This window comes from Macrosteles quadrilineatus, unplaced genomic scaffold (genome assembly GCF_028750875.1).
Source record: "Macrosteles quadrilineatus isolate MER2022 unplaced genomic scaffold, UCM_ALF_1.0 Scaffold_2__2_contigs__length_208266976, whole genome shotgun sequence".
NCBI classification, from domain to species: Eukaryota; Metazoa; Arthropoda; class Insecta; order Hemiptera; family Cicadellidae; genus Macrosteles; species Macrosteles quadrilineatus.
The window spans coordinates 70,058,468-70,083,414 of NW_026542595.1; the positions used below are offsets into that span (position 1 = coordinate 70,058,468).

At 36.4% G+C, this 24,947-nt stretch overlaps 1 protein-coding gene across 1 annotated transcript in view; it reads right to left on the minus strand.

The window, feature by feature from the left end:
• Positions 1–607: 607 nt before the first annotated feature.
• Positions 608–24,947, minus strand: part of LOC128985555 (probable dolichyl pyrophosphate Glc1Man9GlcNAc2 alpha-1,3-glucosyltransferase) — a 76,107-nt gene continuing 51,767 nt past the window's right edge. The window contains exons 6-8 of the mRNA XM_054405154.1: positions 20,234–20,367; positions 11,681–11,820; positions 608–1,942 (exon numbers count right to left, since the gene is read on the minus strand). Of these exons, the coding sequence (XP_054261129.1) occupies positions 1,525–1,942; positions 11,681–11,820; positions 20,234–20,367 (692 nt within the window). The 3' untranslated portion in view covers positions 608–1,524. The remainder of the gene's footprint in view (positions 1,943–11,680; positions 11,821–20,233; positions 20,368–24,947) is intronic.

Genomic DNA, 24,947 nt, shown 5'->3' on the forward strand with positions numbered 1-24,947 from the left:
AGAAGAAGACAATCAAAGGAATTCATGGCCTCTTGGAAGAATATCAGCCATTTACCCCGGTAAAGATGGCGTTATACGAGTTGTGGACATCAAAACAACCAAAGGTACATTCCGGCGCCCTCTTACCAAGGTCGCAGTTCTTGGGGGGGAGAGAATGTAATAAATAATCTATGTCTAATCTATGCCTGCCTTATTTCATATACAGTTTAACTAACATATGTTTATTGATTATTATGATTTTTGTAAACAGTCAAATAAATACACATCTTTTGTGAAGTCCTAATAGTCTTTTATCTTGTCTGTCTATAATATTTTAACAGTTGCTGTTTCAAAATGTATGTTGTCGAAGATAAGGAGAAGGATGTATTGGCAAGTGAGGCTGTGGTTCTTGATTTGATGCAACCTTTTATGCATACAGGTTACATTGTATATCTTGACAACTGGTATTCTTCCCCTCTCTTATACACCAAATTAGCCCAAAATGACACTCATGCTGTAGGAACAGGAGGTGTATGCCTCAGGCATTCAAGGAAGCTAAACTGGAAAAAGGAGAAGCATCAAACAGTCTGGGTTTTAGCTATCAAATGGAGTGATAGGAAAGATGTCCATATGTTGCCATCCATGCACGAGGACATTGATATGACAGTTTTTAAGAAAGTCAAACAAGGAAATCAGGAAATTGACATAGTAAAACCAAAATGTATCATTGAGTACAATCGATGTATGTTGGGGGTTGACCGGCAGGAACAAGTCCTGTCTAGTTTTACCATAACGGGCGTACCGTCAAAGCATAAAAGAGGATATTTTTTTTATTTAATGGACATGACCCTGCATTCTGTGTCTATAAGAAAATCAAAGCATGCATTACACTGATTTTCGGTTGAATTTTGTGGAACATATATTGACAACCATGCCAATTCCAGCTAGCGCTCCTATCGCAGCATCACCGTTAAGGCTACAATCAAAACAGTGAGCTCCATGGGAAATTAATTGCTGCTAAAGGTCTTGCGCAAGTTAAAATCAATGGGTTAAAGTAATTATTGTTTCAGTCAGGCTCATGGGTGATTTGTTGTATAATATAGGAATTGTATGATTTACAAAACATTTTTCCATTTCTAGAATTGGTTCAATTGGTTTACACTTCTACCAGTTGAATTTCAATGTAGTTAAAGTTAGATTCATATTATACTTTTGTTACAATATCCACTATTCATAGTGACTTTAGTCTGACAGTGACAGTTAAAAAGAGGTGTTACTGTCTATCTATAAATTTAATATAGACTATATACATGCCGCTGATATAGAAATAAATATGCATATGTATTCTTTAAATATTTCTGTAAATAGACTTGACAAAAAATATATAACATTACATTAAATTTCAATATGTCTAGATGTCACTTGGTAGATGACTTACTTATGTGCAATTCACACAACCGAGACTAGCATGTTACACAAAAAGTCTTTTAACACGTTGTGCAGAAAGCATAACTAAATTCACAAATTTAACTAAAATTGTATCAATTAATAAGCTTTTCGCTTGCGGTTAGTTTCGTCCATCGTCATGAAATGCCAGTAGTACCTAAGCCAACAGTACAGAACGCCCATAGCGCAGTGTACTGAGGTCAACATGAGCGGAAGGAACGGATACTTGGCTGTCAGACCTATCAGAGGAAACACAGCGTACTCTGTGACAAACAGAGCTGCAAGACTAAACACGTAGAGAGACTCGGCGACCGAGAGCAGTGGCAGATGTCGACCCTCGGTGATGTCGAACAGTGAGGAGAGTTTCTGGAATGCGTACACAGAGTGCAGCAGGAACAAAACCACCTTGATGTAGTTCTCCGACGGAGTAAAGAGTAGAGGGAATAGAGAGAAGTGGCCCACAGTGGACAACAGAAGGTAGACTTGAGCCTCCTTACGCCACACCACAGCCAGCAATCTGCGGGACAACACACTCTGTTAATTCTGTCCAAAGCTTTTGAATGTTTAACTTAGGATAAAGTTTGTTTAAGAAATGCTCAATAGGTATAGTATTGCGTTCTATAAATACTGGCTAGGTAGAAGAGTTTGTGGTAATGCTCACTTAGTTTTAAGATTGCTAGTTTATACCTAGTTTATACCTGCGAATTATCAATTATGGATATTGCACTCTTAGTTACATTGGACCTTTTACAATAGACATGCATACTTCACAAATTATAGTTACAGTGTCATATTTAGGTGTGTGAATATTCAAAATCTGAATAGTAATTTAATACTACACACCTATTTCAAGGACAATATTTATTTCATCGTTATAAAAGTCACCCTGTCAACCACTGAAAAGACTGTCAACCATTCTTTCCTCAACGTGGTTTGACGTACACCGTACGCAAGGCAAATGCCGTCTGCACTGTGGTTTGACGTACATGGTAGCACAGTGACAGGCCGCCGCGTGCTGCTACCCACGGCAGTTTAGCGAACTGTTTCGTGTCTAGTTTGTGTTTATTGAGCTGTGTTGTAAACTCAGTGTAATTTTAAGTTTTTAGGGGATTAATATATATAAATGACTTATTTTTTAGTATCAATAGCACATTCAAATGAAATTTATAGTTGGATTGATGACGATGAGACACTTTTATCAGATCCAAATGATAATGAAGACTTTGACTTTGCTCAGCAAGAGGTAGGCCTATAATGAGAGCCTAAGGAATGAGGTAATGAGGGGGAGAAATTTGATCTTGACAATGATGATCCTATTGTAAATAATGTTTGTATTATTGAAAATATCATTGAGGATGTAGTGGGAGGTGCAGGTTGAAATTCAGTTAGGGATGACCATTGCACCTTGTCAAAAATTGCGAAACACGCTGGAATAGCGAACACCGCATGTTGTTACACTTCCTAGAATTGAAACAACCAATTTCTGCTGATTTTGCCAGTGCAGTCAAAATTGAAAACTTAACATCGAATGAATAGGAACTAGCTGAGGGCTACACAGTTATTCTAAAGCCCCTAGATAGTGGGACTACATTGGCCTCAAGTAGTTCCTTGCCTACTCTTATATATGTTTTGCCAATTATTGATGGCATAAGCTCAGTTTTAAAGAAGTACATACAAACTGGCAAGAAGGGAGTCATGTTCGCAAAGGCTTTGGAAAAATCAATAAAGACCAGATGTCCAAAAGCTCAATGCCTTTTTTAGGCCCCTGAAACCTGCCTGGAGGGATGTCCTATGCACATGGAAGTTGAATGCAGATCGTCGGCTCTCCAACCTGGCAAAAAAACATTTCCCAACTCTCCTAAATGACCTGATGTGTGCTATCATCCCCAATGCTGCTAAAAACCTTCAAGACGGATTTAAGGTGTGTGGAATCGTACCCCTAGACCCCCAAGTAGTTTTAGAAAAACTTCCCACCACCACACAACCAGAAACCCCAACGAAGAAAGCCAGAAATTCGGTTGGAGAAGGGGTAATAGAATTACTCTCCAAGCTTGAACTCTTGGCGCAGCCAGAAGAAAGGTAAAAAAAAGGCTTAATGTCGTACCAGGGAAAAGTGTTTCCCAAGACGACGTGCTTGAGAGCTCAAACCCCTCAATTTCTACTGGTGTCGAACATCTGACAGCACCATCTGACTTGTCTCCACCCAGGAAGAGGAAGAGGAAACAGATCGAAGACGAATCGGACTTGAGCTCCAACCCTGATGATGACCTACTTTCGCTGAAGGAATTTTCGGAAGAGTTAAATGAAGATCTACCAGAAGATGAAAAACATTTAGTGTTCAAAGACTCCGAAGTCGGTGATTGGCTGTTAGTTAAGTTCTCCAGGAATAAGAGTAATCCCAGAGCATTGTTGTAAGCGAGGTGGGAGAAAAGAGAGTGTTTACTATAGTTCGGCATTGGTTTAACATTAGCATTGGTTTAGCATTAGCGCGCAGGTCGTTTTCTAAGCGGCCGAACTATAGTGTCCTGACTGCCAAGCTGGACTTTGCCTTGTCAACTGATTGAAGGATTACCACACCAAACTTTTCTTTCAATACTTGTCTTTTTCATAACAGCCTTGATACATCGGTCAAAACCTTTTTGAAAAAAAAAACAGAAGCTGCTTCTTAGAGCATTATTACTTCTTGCTAACTGCCCTGAACATCCTGATGCAGACAAATTAAGGAATGGTAATGGTAACATCTGGGCTCTATTTTTGCTTCCAAATGTAGTAAAAGTTGTGGCCTACTCTGAGGTTACTACAGGATTACGAAAAACAGAATAAAAGTAACTCGCCTTTGGCTCGTCACCACCCCATTGTGGGGTGGTGGCTAATTAGCAGTAGTTGGTAATTAAATTTTTGCAGATTGAGTTTTATAAAGGTGTTGGTAAAAAATGGAAATAGTAAATGAGGAATTGTGTATGTATTGACGAAAGTAACATTGGTTTAAATTGAAAGTTTTAGTATATAAAGTTAGAGGATTGTAGTAAAAATTCATATGTATTAATAAAATAATATTAATAATATTGTGGGTAGTCGTTACAAGTAACGTTAGCAGATCGAGGTTTTTGTGCAATGAAATTAGTTAAAAGAAGAGTAAAGAAGAATGTAACAATTTTGTATATGAATTTTTGGTATAAATAAATAAATAAACCCTAAGACTTGAAATCACTCATTAATTACCAAACAAAGCAGATAGTAAACAATCCCTTGTTACAACTAAACAAATTAGGATTGCCTGTCCCTGAACATCTAGTCTACATTTATATTTTAATTTACAGTATCTAGTTATGTGTTACCTGTAATAAATATGTATTTAATATAACTATTGGTTGTACTCAAAACGTTTCTGGGAGTACCGTAAACGAAAAGATCAGCAGAACCAGGGAGAACGGCCCGCGGGGCGATTTATAAAGAACCTCTTTGCGTTACTAATTACTCCATTACTCACGACTAGAAAATGTTATTTGAAATTGCTTGGTTATATGCTGAAGATCATCTCATTAGCTACAATTTGTCGCTTAAAGTTTGTTTCTGACCAAAAAATAAAAAAAATCCTCGCTTAGTAACTTTTTTATGTCAAGGTGTGATATTTGTTTAACATTTTTAGTTGTTAAAATTCAAATTACGATTTAAATAAGACGAGGTATTAGCCCGTCCTACGTACGGGAATTCAGTAGTCAGTTAAAACCGTGTACAATTCAGATAAGCTAGTTTACACATATAAAGACAAAGTGTCTTGCAGTTTTAATGTGAAAAATCATCTTTAAACAAATGTTGTGTGACCAAATAAGTTTTAATTCCATCATAGGCCTATACAATATGCATTTTAAATCTGATAATTTTACAATAAAACAGCAATTCTGCAATTTTTACGATGTGAAATGCGTTGAAGTGAGATTTGCAGCCGATTCGCACAGACGCACACTGATAATAAGTAGCCTACAGTAGAGAGAGCAATAGCTTTGACTATTAACCCTTTGTTTGTGCGAAAATTGCCGGCATGCGCAATAGCGCACGTCTTCAATGTTGCGAAAATCGCCGACATGCGCTATAAAGCACGTCTGGTTTTTCGGACTTATTGGTCTTATAGGTTAACCAAATGCCACAAAACTCGAGATATTCCATGTCTATACTCTAAAGAAAACACTTATAAACATTTTTATACTCTATGAGCCGTATAACCTATGAAGTTACACATAAGATTTTGCCATTGGTCTGTGCGTTCTAGACTTGTACTCTGTGACTCTGTGCCGTTGTCTATCGTCTGTCATCTTGAGTTCGTGTTTTGTAAATGATGAATGTTATTGTTATTGTTTACGATTGTTTTATTTGTGGTTTAGTCTGTGAAGTATGGTGTGAAGTGTTTGTAATATAAAGAAAAATGAGTAAAAGGAGTAGGCCGAGTAGGCCTGGACGTAAATCTCCAGTTAGTGAAGGCACAATCGTGAGTAACCTTTTGCAGGATGATGACATAAACTTTGTTGATGAAGAGCTTAGTGATAGCTTTGTTGAGAACATTTCGGACTCCGAAACAGAGCCTAGTTCAGAATCAGAGGATTCTGATACTAGTTCTGATTCTGACTGCAGCTCAAAGTCAAGTCTTGGATGTTTAGGTCCAGGTTTCGATGACGATACCGACCAAGATCCTGACTATGTATCAGAATCAAGTGATGAGGATTCGGATTGTGAAATGTCCCCTAAGAGGAGACATAGGCTTGGCCCTGTTCCACCCTCAGTAAATAATGTAATCGAAGATGTTGTAAATGCCTACGCAAATCAAGCTTCTCCTTATACCTCTGTTGACGAAATAATTGAAGATGTTGTGGCAAATTATGAAATTCCTCCATCACCTATCAATGACCCTAGGCCTAATGCAAATGAAAATGTCGATGAGAATGAAAATGATAATGCATGGACTGTAATTGAGGAAAATAATGACCCTGATTTTGTACATAGTTTCAATTTTGACTGTCTACCAAAGGAACGGCAAAATCAGTGGAAGCCAGAAGACAGAAAAGGCATGAAGGAGCTATAAAAATGAAACCCGAAATAATAAACAATTATAACATGTACATGGGAGGGATTGATGGCTCTGACCAAATGTTGTATTGCTACCTGGATGAGCGGAGGACGGTCAAATATTGGAAGAAGGTAGTATTCAACATATTTTCAAGAATGATCCTGAACGCCTATATAATTTATAAAGAAAATAGTTCAGGTAAACAGTTGTCCCGGTTCCAGTTTACAAATGCAATCATTGAGGAACTGTCTAGTGAATGGCTACGCCAGAGAATTCTGCAACATACTCCGATGCATGGAGGTGGCGATAATGCAGGAGCGCAGGCTCAATTTGGCATAGAGTCTCTTCCAGGTAGAATGCTCAAAAACTGTAGTGTTTGTAGTCTTCAAAGCACAAGTGCTGGGGGTAAAAGGAAAAGGAGCAGGACAATATGCAAGATGTGTAAGAAGGGTGTTCACCCAACTTGTTTTGGGGAACACAAGTGTCGATGATGGAGAACGTTACACAAACGTGCAAATAACTTTTGTAAATATCCGCAGACATTACATTATTATACCTTTTGTGTTTTTATAGGCCTATTTTTTGTAATTTATTTCCAAAACTGAAACAAAAAATCTAGCCTACTTATTTTGATTACCTACTGATCTTAGTCGATTAGATTTAGAAGTCGCTGCCTATATGTGTAGAGGGTTAGCCGCCATTTTCTTTTCCTTCGGAAAACATCTAGGCCTACAGACATTGATGTACTATTATTATAGTGGTTTTATTAGACTAGTGTTTTTTGTGTTTTATAACATCTGCAATTTTGAAGCAAGAATCCTAATTTTGATGACTGGACTATAGTGTCAGTAGAGATGCGCGACCTGGAAAGTTTTTGAAGATTATCACATTTTGAAAAAAAAAAGATATCTCCTTTATTTTTCAAGGTAAGGGCCTGAAACTTTGTGTGTGTGTTTAGAAATGCATGCTTTATAACATAGGCTACTAACATAGGTAGAGGAATAAGTATTAGGGGTGATTATTGTAGCACAAACTAAAAAAAAAAATAAAAAATAAAATAAATCTTTTATGTTTTTTTTTACAAAAAAAATATTAAAAAATTTTTTTGAGCCAAACTAATTTTACTTCAAACAAGGGATTCAAATGGAGTAAAACAATACCTTATTTGTTAATTTTGGATAAAAAATAAAAAAGTTACAACATTTTTTCAAAAGTTCTACGTTTTGCCCAAATTAAGCCCGGCAGTCTTAGCATGTCAATATTACAAGTGGTGTGGCATTTTTAGCAACAATGAAAAAAAAAATGGCCGGCAGTAAAAGGGTTAATACAACACTTCTTTATATTATACAACTTCTGTATCCAATAGTCAATGGTAATAGTCAATTGAGAAGTGTATAGACCTAGTCAGAATCGCCTGGGGGCGCTGATATAGGCACCCCCAAACGAAACCACAACTGAACACGATTTCATAAAAGAATGGTTTGTCTAATTGCAGTATCCTAAGTGAATGTGTTCCATCTATGTCATCCATCTGTTTATCTTTGTATAAAACCCGGCTGAGGTTGTGGTGGTAATTTAAAATCGTGATTCCTGATTATTATTGATCTTCTTTTTATGACATCAATATTTCCGGGCATAATCCAAACAAAGTTAAAGCAGACAAACATTAATTGTAAACAAAAAGCTACCATGAAGAATTAAAACATGTAAACATTGTTATTTTTCTATTCTTTCCTTGAAAAGTGGAGCAGTAAAATAATTTGCATTTATCCTTTTTTATTAAGACTCGTGTACAGAGCCTCGATTTGTACTGTGGTCTAAACTATTTTAAACTGTGGTCTAATTATCTCTACTAATCTTACTTATTTCCTATAATCAATGACAAAATAAGAGTAAATAAAATAACCTCATGGTTCCATAGTTTATATTTAACCAGCTGTTAGTTAAAACAAATTATGTTGCACTAAAACAAACCGAAGATTGCAAAGATTTTTATTTAAGAAATCCTTTGAACATCCTAGTATATTTAAAAAATCTGTCATCCTCTTATCGAAGGATTGAACGTATCAATGATTAGCATTACACATAGTATAAATAAGTCAACCCTAAGTATGTCTTTACATTTTTATCCAAATGCTGAATTTGTGACACAAAAGCTGAATGTTTACAGCTGTTATGTTAAGCAAATTATTTTATGCCAAAAGCTAGTTTAGAATCTTAGCGTCGGCTGCTAGACTTTTTAAAAATTAAAACTTAATTTCTAAAAAACTGGGACCCTAAACTAAAATTATGGCTTTGACATTCCCTAGTTCTCAAAATTATCTTTCTTTCAACACAAAAATCATGAAAATCCGTCGAGTGGTTGATTCAGAATCGTGAAATAAAAAAACACTGTTTCGTTTTAATATTATAGATTATATTTATACTGTCAGATTCTGCAGCTAATGCAGATTCCGAATATATAACTTCAATTGCAGTCAACCTATTGTATGCACGGCCAGGAGCGTATTAACAACCGCGTGCACGGCTTGAGGAACTGACATATCTGCATCGAGTCCCCCTTTGTGGTGGGGGAAGGTTGCTGAAACGGCGCGCTTTTTATCCCAAATCTCCTATCTACCAGTTGTGTTATATACTTCGATGGACATGACCCATGGAATAAAGTTAGGCCTTATATCAATGAACTAAATAACAATTTTAGATCACATTTCGTACCCAACCAACATATTTGTATTGAATCACTCATAGGAATGAAAAATAGAGTGACATACATACGGTACAAGCCAAACAAAAGGCACTGCCGCTTTGGCCTAAAAAAGTTTGAAATCTGCGATAGTGAGACAAGCTATGTTTTGTATTCAGAATTGTACAGTGGTAAAAAATTCCTATCTGGTGGAGATGATCCCTAGCACAGAAAGTGACCTAGACATCTATTGACCCAGACTAATTTTTTATTTAAGGGATACCATTTATTCACAGATAATTGGTATACAAAAATACTCTAGCTGAAAAACTCCTAGACCGACATACCTAACTGGAACTGTTAGAAAGAACAGCAAAGATCTCTCTAAGAGCCTTTTATCAAAGAACCAACAGCCTATATAAATTGTGTATTTTCGAAAAAAAGATATACTCTTGGTGGGTTTAAAGAAACTAAAAAAAGGAAACCGGTCTATTGCCTTACTACTGCCTGCCATGCGGAAAACCTGCTAGTCAGAAGCAACAGTGGGAATGAAGCTATCAAACCTCCTCTGATCAAAAAGTATAATAAGTACATGGGAGGTGTGGATGTAAAGGACAAATGTATGTACCACAACACCTGTTCAAGAGGCACCAGAAAATACTGGAAAAAATCTTCACAAACTTCATCGACATGTCCCTGCACAATGCCTACATCTTGTACAAGTTCAATACCGACAAACCACTCAGCAGAAGGGAATTCTTAGTTTCCATAGTAACTGATCTTACCAGGCCTCAGGTTGAATCCCCAACTAGAACACATAATCCGAATCATAATGTCCTGTCACCGACTCACCAGCTGACCCTCCTACCTAACAAGAACAATTGCCTTTGCTCTGTTTGTGAATCTAAAGGCATAAAGAAGCGAACCAGTTACTTCTGCCCTGGGTGTAACTGTGGAGTGCACCAAAACTGCTACCACCTTCTGGAACACTACCCTAGGCCTTTGAGAAGCGGTGGACGGAAGCGTGCTAGGGATTCAAGTGATTCGGAGTAAAGTAGGCCTAAACTGAACACACAATGTAGGCCTATCTAGGCCTAGGCCTATTTGTAAATAATGTAAATATGTTGACATCTTTTATTTTATTTGTATGTGTTAGTTTATAGAATAGGCCTATAACTTTAGCAGTTTTATGAAGACTAACATCATGTAAGTGTATAGTAACTGTTGTGAAGTGTTTTGGGAATCAGGTAAAGTTCGGAGACTGTGTTAGTAGTTCGGGATACAAAAACAATAGCCTACAAACTCATTGTGTAAGTATTAGCTAACTGCCCTGGATAAAAGAACTGCCACAACCTGCATGGACAATATTCTTAGCCACCTATAGTATGAAATCATATCCAAACCAAGAACATGATGTCGAGCGAATCAGAATAATGTTATTGGAGGGATTGTATTTATGTATGTAAGTAAATAAATAACCTTTTGCATGACTTTTTTATTCATTAGCTAATTTCATAAAATTTTAGATATAGGCCCTTTGCACGTGATTGTATGTAATATATTAGTGTATAAGGTGTACGGTTTTGTACATGACCTGGGTTGGATGATTATTTGGTACTAGCACGGGGGTACGGTCAACATAATAATAGGGCTATCAAACAAAATACACAAAATAAGCTATATAAACTATATATTTTTGGAATCAGCACAAAATTTACTACAATTTTACAATTTACCTTATGATGATAAGTCTTACCTGCACTTAGCTACACAGCGGAATATAAACACATTTTATAAAAAATTAATAATGCCTACAATTCGGAAAAACTAGAAACATTTTTTTGTGGTAACCATGTAAACCACCTATATTATTGTTCTTTGTCTTATTCTGAACAAGATGATATATAATAATCCATAGTTATGTTGCTATTTCTAATTTTTATGATGGTTTATAAATTATATTACATAATCAATAATATCCCTATGCCAGTACAGCGTTACACTGGTGCCAGCTCTAGGGTTAATGGATTATTCATACTTCCAACATATGCTACTTGAGTTTTACAAAAGTAGTGTACCGTTTTGTTTTATGATCTCTTTGTATTTACCAATTTGTATAAATTGTTTTTAATTAAAAACTTGGTTTATTATTATTTTGTCGGAGTCTTACTTTCATCTTTGCTTTATAGGATATCACATTGAATTAGTAGGATATTCAAAATAGAAAATATCAATGAGGGATTTAAACTCCATAGATTGAAATGGAAATATATTGTACAATACTTACTTATACATGTATACTTAAGAGCCAAAATTAGGCCATGGGTAAAATGTAAATATTTGCTCAGTACTATTCCATATTCGAAAATATTATTTGATTTGATTTGATTTTAACCCAAAAATTGCTATTCGCACACTCCTAGAACTGACTTCTGAGTACCCTCAGTCTAACGAACCCATTATTTTTATTTTCCCATCCTTTTCTATATCAGTGGAGTTGACATACTTACGTTAGAGGTACAATGACAATGAGAATGGCCTTCTCGTGTACGTGCCACCCAAACATAAAGGCTGAGAGAGCGCAGAGCACCAAACACCTGACAAAGTGGAGTGGGTTGCCTGGGCACTTCCACAGCTTCACCAGGCTAGGCTGTGAACATCAGAATCAACTTTTCATTATAAGCAGTAAACATATTATTAATGAGATAAACTTTTCTGGCACACCTGGTGTAAATCCTTGTAATAGGGGAGAGTGGGGGAACTGTGCGCAGCGGGTAATTGGGCGCACCACTTTTTTTTCAAATTTCAAAAAATCGTAGCGTGCTCCAGTCGGTGCTGAAACCTAGCGGAGGGAGTAGGAACTGATATTCCCGCTCACCACGCCGCCATTACAACAGCCAGTGACAGCACGGTATAGGTTATGTTGTTATATTTGTCGCCCATGAAATAAGAAGGTAAGCCTTTGCATTAATCTTTAACTTACTAAATCATAGTTATTATTAATCTTTAAGTCTTTATGAATACGTAGGTGTGTCTGAAACCCCGGTATACGCGATATTTTCCTTTATATGTCCAAAACTGAATTTCGCGACTGTTTCGGGTAACTGTGCGCAGCGGTGCGCACAATTCCCCCTCATGTGATGCAATGGTAAGCTTGTAACATTCATTTATTTCCTTCCAGATGCCCAGAAACTACGTCAGGAAGACAGAAAAACAATCATATTCTATCGAGACACTAAATAAAGCACTTCACGACATCCGAGAAAATAAAAAAAATACGGGAAGCTGGGAGAACTTACGGAATTCCTGAATCGACCTTAAGGAAACAGCTTTTACTGGGCTTAAATCAAGTGAAAGTTGAACCTCTTGGTCGTAGGCCCCTTTTTCATCCGGAAACTGAACTCCAGCTCAAGGACTACATATTGACACTTTGCAATTTGTTTTATGGCATCACGCCAAAGGAATTGAGGCGTCTCGTATTCAATTATGCAGAATCGAACGAAATTAAACATAATTTCAATAAGGATTTGGGCCTTGCAGGCAAGGATTAATTGTACGGATTTCTAAAGCGTAAACCAGAAATAAAACTAAGACAACCTGAAGGCACTAGCATTAACAGAATTTGTGCTTTTAACAAAGAAGAAGTTGGTTTGTTTTATTCCAACTTAGAATCTGAATTAAAGGAAAATCAATTCCCTCCTCATCGAATTTATAACCAGGACGAGACGGGAATTACCACCGTTCAAAAGAGATGCCCAAAGGTTTTGGGACCCAAGGGGGCAAAGAAGATAGGCGCTGCTACATCAGCTGAAAGAGGCAGAAACATCACCGCTCTATTTGCAGCAAATGCAGCAGGGCAATTCATCCCTCCCCTGATGGTGTACCCGAGGGCAAGAATGTCACCGTTATTGCAGCGAAATGGACCCCTTGGAGCTGTCTATACGTGCACTCCAAACGGCTGGAGTAACGAGGATGTGTTTTTAAAGTGGCTGAATCATTTCAAAGACCATGCTCACCCTACGGAGACTGATCCAATTTTACTTCTCTTGGACAACCACAGTAGCCATATTTCGTTGGAGATTTATGAGTTTTGTAGGAAAAACTTCATCCACGTTGTTTCTCTGCCTCCCCACACCTCTCATAGGCTCCAACCGCTTGATTTGACATTCTTCGGTCCTCTTAAAAACATGCTATATAGAGAGTATGATTTCTATTTAACATCAACTGGCCACACAAAAATCACCGAGTACGATGTTGCCGAGCTGCTAAACAAAGCATTCATGAAAGTTGCCACTATGCAGAATGCCTCCTCTGGCTTTCGATCGGCAGGCATTTATCCGTTCAACCCAAACAAATTTTCTGCAGAGGAGTTTGCAGCATCAAACTATGCAAATAATCAAGAGATTTCTGTTGTGAGCTGTGAGACTTTACAACCTCAAAGTCGAGACTGTAATACTGTGGAAGAAGATGATAGGCCAAATGAAGGCAATAATTCTGAATCTAGTAGGCCTATTGTTACAAGTGGAGTACCATCTGGCACACAAAACCCTGTGCCTTCAACATCAAAAGACACAAAAAACTGTTTTATGGAGTTTTCTCCACTCCCAAAGAATACTAACACCATCAATGAAAAAAAGGGGGAAAAACAACATTCAGAAATCCTTACAGCCACTCCCATGAAAGTAAAACTTGAAGAAGTTGAGAGAAAAAGGAAAATAAATACAATGAAGAAAAAAGAAAGGGACGTGAAAAAATCAGCCAGAATGTTGAACTTGAATGTAGAGAATAGTTTTAATAAATCCAAGGGAAAACAACTTGTAAGGCCTTCTCAATCCAACTCCAGGTGCAAGAAAGGTAGAACTAAAAGCAAAACAGTTGTTGATGACGAGTCTTCTGAAGAATCTGTAAACGAGCCCCTTTGTCAAGAAGACAGCGACTTTGAAGTCAATGATTTTTTGGACCCAAATGCTGTAGACAAGACTTCAACTGACGTTTGTTCCATCTGTGGAGACATTGGAAAAGACAAAGAGATGTGGTACAGATGTGTGTATTGTTCCGGTTGGAGCCATGCTGAGTGCACAGGATGAGACTCCCCTAAGAATTACATCTGTGATTTTTGTAAATTTAGGTTTTAGTTTTTTCACTGAGTCCTTCATGTTTGTTTTTTAACACAGTAACCTAACAATGTAACAATACTACTGCATTCTAATTTCGTTTTCAATGACGTGTAATAATATTATTATATCATTAAACAAACTTTGATGATAACCTTATATTACTGCTCACCCAAAGTTACATCCTATTTCTGCATACCATGCGCAGTTACCCCACCTCATGCGCACAGTTACCCCACCCCATGCGCACAGTTACCCAGCAGTTGGGGAACTGTGCGCTTTTGCATACTTGTACTAATTAATGTATGTAAAAATATTTATTAGACCGATTAGTTTAGAACTTAATCCTCTGAATCCAGAATATACTAGGAATGGTTAGAAAACGTATTTTTTAATTTACCTATAAGTATACATGACTTATAAGAGATTTAGCTTAGGTGCGCACAGTTCCCCCACTCTCCCCTATGCGTAGCCTGGGAAATGATCCAACTGAGCTAGAATGTTTTTATGAATTTTTAGGGGAGGAGTTCTACGAAATGTTATGCATGGAAACCAACCACTGCTGAAAAAACAATTCCTTGATGAAAGCAGTAAAACCCTGAAATCAGAAGTCCAATGGCAACCAGTTTCAAAGGAAGAAATGAAGACGTACAAGTCAAGTTCAGGCTACTGCTCAGTATTCAAAACCTATGTTGGAATGACAAAGTCGATGTTTCTGTCATACTGGACCTCATGCAACGCTTTTTCAAAAAGGATATGTAGTGTTTCTGGATAATTGGTAATCATCACCACTATTATGAAATAGGCTTACCTCTCTTTTGCGTGTTATGCAATGGGAACAGCAATAGCATCCAGTCAATGCATGCCCTGTGTTTGTTTTGCACAGTTTTAGAAACTAGAGAAGAAATGAGGCGATCTGGGTGAGGTTTGTTGGCGATGAAGTGGAAGGACTGCAGAGACGTTCATATATTTCATCAATGCATGATGGAATCGACATGAAGATATCGAAAATTTTAAACATAAGAGACACTGAGGTTAAAATCAAGAAGCCTAATGCAGAAATCGATTATAATAAAGGAATGTTGGGGTTTGATCGCCAAGATCAGCTGCTGGTGTCGTTCCCCATCATGAGGCGCAGTATCAAAGCATACTAGAAAATGTTTTTATATTTGATGGATATAGCCCTCGTCTATAGCTTCTGCATTTTTCGCAAGATTACCAAGAAGAAAATGCATTTTACAGGTTTCCGTCTGAATCTGGTTGATCAAATCATTTTAACTGTCTTCCTGTCACAAAGAACAACTCCCGGTAGAGCACCCATCGCAGATATCCATTTGCGACTACAGGCACAGAAAACATACTACTATAACTCAGAATGCCAACCGCATGGTAAAAAGCATTAAGTGTTTTGAGAGAGCTTTAGCGCCACCAGCGTTGCCATGCACTCAGCTCGCGGGTAACAACGAGAAAGAATGTTGGACCATGTTGGTCAACGGCAACGTTGCTAGGCGTTTGACGCCAACTATAATGGTGCTCTACCCATATGAACGAATACCAGCAGCCATTGCCCAGGCATTTCCTGATGATTGGGCAATATCCAAAAGCGAGTCTGGATGGATGACCTGCGCCACATTTTTGAAATACATAAGTAATGTATTTTACTGCTATATGTAGTTATGTATTTTTTTAGTTGGTGTGCGTGCACTGGAACCACCTTCCCTATAGTTCTGTTTATAGATAGCCACACTTCTCATCTAAGCCTCCACCTTTCAAACTTTTGTTCAGAAAAGCAAATTGAAGTTGTGGCCCTGTACCCATATTCGACCCATCTTCTTCATCTGATGGACGTATCAGTTTTCCGACCTTTGAAAAGTGGATGGAAAAAGGAGTGGACAAATAAAGGAACGACGGGAGAAGGATGAAGATGGAGGCATTTTCCCCTGTCCTCAAAAAAGTAATGGACAAGTGTCTCACGGCAAAAACAATCCAAAGTGGTTTTTTAGGCAACTGGCCTTATGGATTTAAATCCCGACAACGTCCACTATGGGATCTTGGTAGATAAAAATCGACATCATCATCAGTACAGCATAAGCTACCTCGAGAACAAACTGAAGGACCTTACAAACTACCTTCAATACTCTGAGATGAAGATTGGGATTGGAAAAAAATACAGCGATTCAACCAAGGGACACGAACCCTGGAGGGAGGGGAGGGGGGGGTCTTCCTTCTGAGAGACGAGTCTCTGTACGACTTCTGGAAGGCAGTGAATGAGGACGTGGCTGCCTTCAAAGCAGACATTGCCAAACGGCAGAAGGGCAAAATCCAATCCTCCAATGAGGAAAACCTCCAAACTCCAGCCAATGAGGAATCTGAAGGATCTTTAAACATTGATGATCCAGATCCTACTGATGATGTAATAATATTGTTTATATAATTAGTTGATAGGTTGTTTTTGTTTTAGTGCAAGACGATCCAAAACATGGATAATATCTTGTTGAATAAAGGTTGCTTATGAAAAGTCATGTCCAGAATGAATCAAAGGAACATAACAGCCATAAATAACATTTTAAGTGACCTTAAACATACAGATTTCATCTTACTAATATTAAAATTAATCTATACGAGAGCACGCCCAAGTATGTATTGTACAAATTTCTCTATTTTCATCCCACACTGTAAATAAAACATGTGATTGGAATGTCTTCCATTTGTTTTGATTTTCTGTTTATATTGTGTTGTTATTTTGTCATCACCATAGCAACCCATAAGACCCATGTTAATTTTTTTAAATTTCAAATTCATTTTTTGTGCTTATTTTTGAGCCTATTTTAATTTATAAAGGGATTCTGCACACCTACAGGAAAATAGCTTTCTGACGGTATGCGTAGATTTTCCCTACGATACACACGAGCTGAGAAAAAAGGTTTTAAAGAAACATGCTTGCCTATTAATATATAGATAGATAGATAATTAATACGCCAACACAAAATTTTTCGGTTGAACTAATCCGATTTTATCCATTGACGTGTCATTGGAAAGAGCATGTCGCATAGATTTGAAAACTGACCTTACATTTTTGAAAAAGTCCCTTGAGCTCTGCCCCAGTGGCTTTTAAAGTTCCCATGTTATCCTTATGAAGAACAAATTTGTTTACATTTTGATCAGCCGTATAATTTAATTGCTGTTATTTATTTTTCAATGTTGAAATTAAATATTTACTATTTTAATTTAAATTCGTACATATTACAGTGTAAAAAATCGAGAAAGCCTGGACAATTTGATATATTTTACCAAAAAAGAAAAATGAATTGACAGGGTACTGTATTTCTTGAGCAATCATTGAAAGAACCGATTTGGTAACCAAGGAAACATAGGAAAGTCATAGAACCGCCACCAAGTAGAAGAAATAGAGATTTTAAAAGACATTTACTATCGTTATCATCCTATATAAAGAAAAACACCTACAATATGAAGATTCCTACTGTCTAAAAGGAAGAAAAGTGATGTGTGGGACTTGTTAACAAAAGAAAATGAAGAAAGCTCTTTTGCTATCTAATATATACAAAAAGCGTTTATCAAGAGGTGGTAAGTCATATACCACATATAACTTGTCTAAACACATTAGAACTTTTCACGCACTCGAATTTTTGAGTCCTAAAACAACAAAGACAGGAAAATTACCAGCTGCTAGGTTATCATGATGAAGATATAGATCAACCTGGTAGGCCTAGTACTAGTCTAGGAACATCTAGGCCTACTTTACTCAACTTTTATGACTACTGCAGTCCCACATGAGTTGTGCCTCATCCACCCAATCCCCCAACAAAGAAAAGCCCTGCTACATATCCTAAATCAATTCCACTGCCTGTTAAAAGGCAAAAAACAATCCAATAACTTTATGATAGAAAGAATTTACTAGAAATGACCCAAGGGCTGTTAAGATTGGCAATTTAATAGCTCAAATGATGTGCCTTGACCTACAACCAGTATCTATTGTAGAGGATAAGGGGTTTTTAGGATTGCTAAGTCACTTTGAACCTCGGTACAATGTAACCATTTTTGCAAAAAATTTTGATTTACATGTACGCCTGCTGATTTACATGACCTGCTACATAAAATAAAAGATTATCTCATCTATGTCAAACCTGTAGCCATAACCACAGACATGTGGACCTCTGTGGCGAATTGTGATTTTATGGCTGTAACAGGTCATTTCGTCTGCCCGAAATCAAAAGCAATGGTCCACAAGGGCCTCGAGTGTGTGCCATTTCCTTAAATAAGCCACACAGGAGAGAACATCTCAAACTTCCTAAAAGAAGTTTTTGAAGATTGGGGAATAGAAAACAAAGTGGTGGGTACAGCAAGAGGCAATGGGGCAGATATTACTGCTGCTGTTAACAACAGCAAATATGAGGGATACTCATACAAGGGGCCCACACAGTACAACTTGTCGTAAAGGATGGTTTTTTAAACCATTCAAACGTTGTGAAGAAGGCAAAAAAGGTCGTGGGGAGTTAAAAAATAATCTGCGAAAAACACAAAGGTGCTGAAGAACCTGCAGAAGACTCTCAACCTTCCACAACACCGATTAGTACAAGAGGAGCCAACAAGGTGGAACACTACATATTACACATTGAAACGCCTTGTCGAGCAAAAAGATGCTGTGGTGTTGATATATCTATAATCTAATTGATAGTTATTCCTAGTATAGTACGGATGAGTTTCGTTTCTAGTTGTAAAATTTTTCAAAGACTCCTTAACATCTATTAGACAACAGTAAATATATAGATTAGGCAAAGTCATTATTTGTAATTCTTTGAATATTGGTTTACAAGACTGTCTTTGTGGTTTATTCTTGATTGCTCTCAGTGCCTTTTTTTGCCATCCAAGAGCAGTCTGTGCACTGCAAGAGTTGCCCCATAAGGTTATACCATATCGTAGATGGGAATGAAAAAAAGCATAGTATGCAGTAATCAGCATATCTGCAGTAACACAGTGTCTTAGTTTTCTGAGAAGACAAACCACTCTGGCCAGTTTCTTACACAATTGCTCTAAGTGACTATCCCAACTTAATCTGCTGTCTAAATATATGCCTAGCAACTTCACAGATTTAATATCCTTATAAATAGAGCAGTTAAGAGTAAAAATCATATTTTCAGTTTTCTGGTTATTTACAATTAAACTAGTATTGATCTATTGCTTAAGCTGTACAATTAATTATGTTATTGTTTTAACTAAGCCTACTCCTAGAAGTTTTATTAGGTAAGGTTAGTTTGTATAGAAATTAAAACTCAAGAATTGGATAGGGGCCTATTAATGATTTTTTAAAGTACGTGGCTAGTATTTTACAATTATTTTATAGTTGTAACATTGTAATTATGTATTAAATGTGTATGACATTCTAAATTCTACATATAGATAACATGCTCTTGGTAAGCATGTATTGATTTCACAATTTTAAATGCATTCATAAAACATAATTGAATTTGGAATCGGAATCACTTAATGTTCCAAAAATGTTGACAAAATTCCCAATTAGTTGCTGTAAATGCACACTGACAAAACCAATCCTGAATAGTTGCAACAATTTTAGTAATTTGCACTGTGTGAACACCTGGGTAGATATTCTTTATAACTTGATAACTGACAAAACCAATCCTGAATAGTTGCAACAATTTTAGTAATTTGCACTATATGAACACCTGGGTAGATATTCTTTATAGCTTGATAACTGACAAAACCAATCCTGAATAGTTGCAACAATTTTAGTAATTTGCACTGTGTGAACACCTGGGTAGATATTCTTTATAACTTGATAACTGACAAAACCAATTCTGAATAGTTACAACAATTTTTGTAATTCGCACTATGTGAACACCTGGGTGGATATTCTTTATAACTTTATCCAGTCTGTACAAATCTCAAAATAAAAATTAATGTAAAACTTACTGTTATTGAGATGAAAGTAAGGATGAACGTGGCCAAGGGTGGCACAGTTGGCAGAATTGTGTGGTGGAACTCCTGGACCAAACCTCCAGTCATACTTGCTCTCTGGTTGGCAACCTTTATCCCCAAACATTTTGCTAAAATGAAAAATAAATTTTAAGTTCACTAAATATTAAACATGTAAAAAAAAAACTCACACCCCACAGTTCATAAAGTATAAATGTTAGGGTAGAACGGAATAAGAAACATTTGTATTTATAAATTTATGTAGCCTATGTGTTGAAAAATGTGAAAAAATCACACAGGTACCTTGAACCATCCTATATAATATATCATACAAATTTCAAGGTATTCATATATTTTTTAGATACAAAAATCAATATTTAAAGTGGATCCCCTCAAAAACTTTACCTACTGAAAGTCGGGTTTTCTCAAAAATTGTTATTTTTACTAATTTTACTACTGTGTTTACTCATAATCTCTTCAGTAAACATTTTATATTTTAATAGAGCCTCTTAATAAAATGCTTTGTTTTGGTTTTATCTCAATTATATACAGCCTCTATATGTATTATCCTGAATAATGCCCTGTTTCTTATTGCAGTAGACTCTCGCTCATCCGGATCGGCCTTGTTCGAACTCCCGCTAGTCCGGATCGGCAATTGTTTTTTGTCGGCACAGTACTGTTGGAAGTCCGATTATCCCAGCTAAACGGGACCGGGACTACCTCGGATGATAAAAACACGGTTGTAAAAATTATTACCGGTGGAACTGCATTTGCACGGATATCAATACTGTGGACCTTGAACAAAATTGAAAAAAAAAAACGGCTATATACAGTACTGTACTTGCTCGACTCTCCATAGTCCGGATTTTTCGTCATCCGGACCGGACGTCCGCCACTTTAGTCATTGAATAGTCATTTATTCAGTCTTTAAACAATACATTATTGTAATTGACATCGTCATTATTATTGTAAAAAGATATAAGATGCAATACTTATAATTAATAAAATTTGACATGAAAATTCCAAAATATAGGCTGCCCTTAGTTTAACATTTAACAGGTTTAAAATATTTTTTTTTTAAATAGGCAAACTTAACAAACTTAAATTATGAATAATAGTGAATAATAGTGGGTCTTTCTTAAAAAGGCTAATGGTTATCACAGGTGTAACAATGAACATAGAGGGACAAAATTTCTAACATTAGGGTATCACAGATGGAATATGGTAAAAAACATATCAAAATAGTGAACATGAAATATATGAAAATTAATTACAGTAATAAAAATCCTAGCCTAACTTAAAAACAAAATTTCTAACATTATCACAGATGGAATATGGTAAAAAACATATAAAAATAGTGAACATGAAATATATGAAAATTAGTACGGATGAGCGAGAGTCTACTGTAGGCCTACCCCAAATAAACAAATTGGTGGGGTAATAGGAAACATAACTGGTATATATGTAAATACCCCCGCCGCAGCAAACCTGCAGACTAAGCGAATTTCAACTTGTCTGATTACATATTTACTAAAATACTTCCATAAATAAGTCATATTTATTCCCAATTTAAATAACATTAGATATAACGAGTGCTTAGGTTTGCTGCTACGGGGAAGGTAAACAGTGTTTTTTGACCAAACAACAATAGTATAGGATGAAATAAATAAGTTTGCCAAATTTGATCAACATATATCCATAAACAAGTAGGCCTAAACTACAACAGTTTTCATTTTCTCCATAAGAATAACATGGGAATTTTATATTTGCATTTTTTTTTAATTTTCTTTGTGACCGTTAGGCATACAACAATGCTTCAATATACTAAATTATTTCTTTTTTTAAGCTCTAGAAAATGGTTGGGAAAGAAATTCAAAAATTTTATGTTTTTAGGGTCAAAAATGGGAAAAACCCATTTTTACCCCATAAAACCCCCCATAAACCCCTGTTCCCATGGTCCGATTATGCTGGATCGCGAACTCGTTCGAATAAATGTAGGTTTACATGTTTGTACCAAATTTCATCAAAATTGGATCAATTTTGCTCGAGTTATCGCGCTAACGGGCACACACATATATATATATATATATGAATTTGAACGGATGGTGTTTTTGGCCTCTAGGGACCTCCTTTAATTGATTTTTCACAGTAAATCTTCTAAATTATTTTGTGCTGAAGACCAACCAGTATGCCAGCGACTGTATCAATGGGCATATACACAACTTAACTGTAAATTCACGTGCCAGAGATTGGAAAAATGTAACCCACCCGGAAATGAAGACCTTCATTGCCACAATTATGAACATGGGTCTGGTAAGAAAGCCGACTATTTAAAACTATTGGTCGACAAAATCTCTTCAAACACCTTGGTTTGGCAAAATGTTTAGTAGGAACAGGTTTGAGTGTCTGTTGCAATTATTCCACATAGTCGACAATAGCACTTTGGCTACACCAGGAGATCCAAATTTTGATCCCTGTGCTAAATGGAACATGCTGACAGGATTTTCAGGACCTATTAGACCTCTCATCGTGAGATTTCAATTGATGAAAGCCTGGTTGGCACTAAGAGTCATTCCCAAATAATGCAATACCTGCCCAACAATCATCTACATCGTTGGGGCATCAAAATGTGGATGTTGTGTGACTCTGTCTCCAGGTATTTTTGTCTTTTTAGCTATAAAGAAATCAAGAACAAGAGAAAATCAACAGGACAGGAAAGGGATCCACTCATCAAGCCTTTAGTTCATTTAGTCAACGCTTCGTTCATTTCAGGATTTTTCTAGAGCAACTCAAAATTTCAAAAGTGGTACCAGTCTTATGGTTTTAGACAGGACAAATCTGACAATACCGCTCTAATCAGTTTCATTGAGTCAGTAATTAAATCCATGGATAAGAAAAACATAGTACCTGGTTTTTTTTTGGATTTATCTTAAGCCTTTGACAGCATATCCCGTGGCATAATATTTGAAAAATTAAGTAGTATAGGCGTCAACAACTCATATTTAAATTGGTTTGAAAGTAACCTTCAAAATAGGAGTCAATATGTAGAAATATCAAAAAGAGAAGGAAATCAAGTTATAAAATATCAATCAATTTTGCAACCGATCAAACACGGGGTACCACAAGGGTCAATACTTGGACTTTTATTATGTATTATCTACATCAATAATACGCCAAACTATCTAAGTAAACTTAAAGACATAAAAATCAACTTATACTATATGCAGATGACTCTAATCTTATTATGTCTGCAAAGACTGGCTTGGAAATGGAAATAAATTCATTCATGGAATTAGGCAAACTTCGGGACTTTTTTTCTTCCAATAATCTAATATTACACTGGCAGAAGACTAATTACATTCATTTCACTACAAAACAAAACCAAAACAAGAATGATTTTAAATTTAATAGAAAGGGTAGACACAACAAAATTTTTGGGAGTTTATATTAATAACCATTTTAGTTGGGACCTGCTTACAGACCATCTTTTAGCATAAATAAACTCAGGAGTTTATGTCTTTAGATTGTACTATCTTTGTAATTCAAAAGTTATAAAAAATTTCTTTCATGCCCACTTGCAATACCATATATCTTATGGAGTTTGTGTGTATGGAGGTACAACCAAACAAAACCTTTGTGAAATTTTAATTAGTCAATACCCCTGCCTCAGCAAACCTGCAGACTAAGCAAATTTCCATTTGCCTGACCGAATTTCCACTAAAGTATCTCCTTAAAAATATCACATTTATTCCCTATTTAAATAACAATATTTTAACGAGTACTTAGGTTTGCTGCAACAGGGAGGGTAAAAAGGTATTTTTTTTGTAAAATGTAATAGTTTTGTATGAAATGAATGCATTTTCCTAATTTGATCAAAATATGTTCATAAACAAGCAAACTACAACAGTTTACTTATTCTCCATAAGAATAACATGGGAATTTTAAATTTACAGATTTTTGGAATTTTCTCCGTAACCATTAGGCGCATAACAACGCTTCAATATACGACATTATTTGTTTTTCTAAGCTCTACAAAATAGTTTGGAAAGAAATTGCTACATTTCAAGTTTTTAGGGTCAAAAATGGGAAAAACCAATTTTTACCCCATAAAACCCCTCATAAACCCCTGGTCCCATAGTCCCTACTTGTTTATACAGGGAAAACCTCTCAAGTGACCTGTCCTATTGTACCACCAGACTCTAACAAATCTACAACTATTGTGATCAAACTGATGGAACCGTTGTTAGACAAAGGTCACGTAGTATGGATGGACAATTGGTACAATTCGCCAGAGTTATCAGCATTCCTAAAAAACAGGAAAACGGATACATGTGGGCCACTAAAACTGTCTAGGAAAAATGTCCCACAACAAATAAAGGATGTAAAACTTGAGAAGGGGGAAATTTCGGGGGAGTGGCAACGTCATGGTTCTAAAATGGAAAGACAAGCACTACACAATCATGAAATTAAAGCTAGGACCAACAAATCAGGTGTTCAACAAATGAAACCTATTCTTGTCTATGAATACAACAAACAGATGGGAGGAGTGGATCTCAGGGACCAAATGCTTAACAGTTTTCTGTTGGAGCGAAAACGTGGACTCAAATGGTATGTAAAACTTTTCAAGCGCCTTCTCAACATCCTATATCATCCTATATCATCCTATAACATCCTATAGGTTTTGAGCTCTTATATCATATGGAAAACTCAA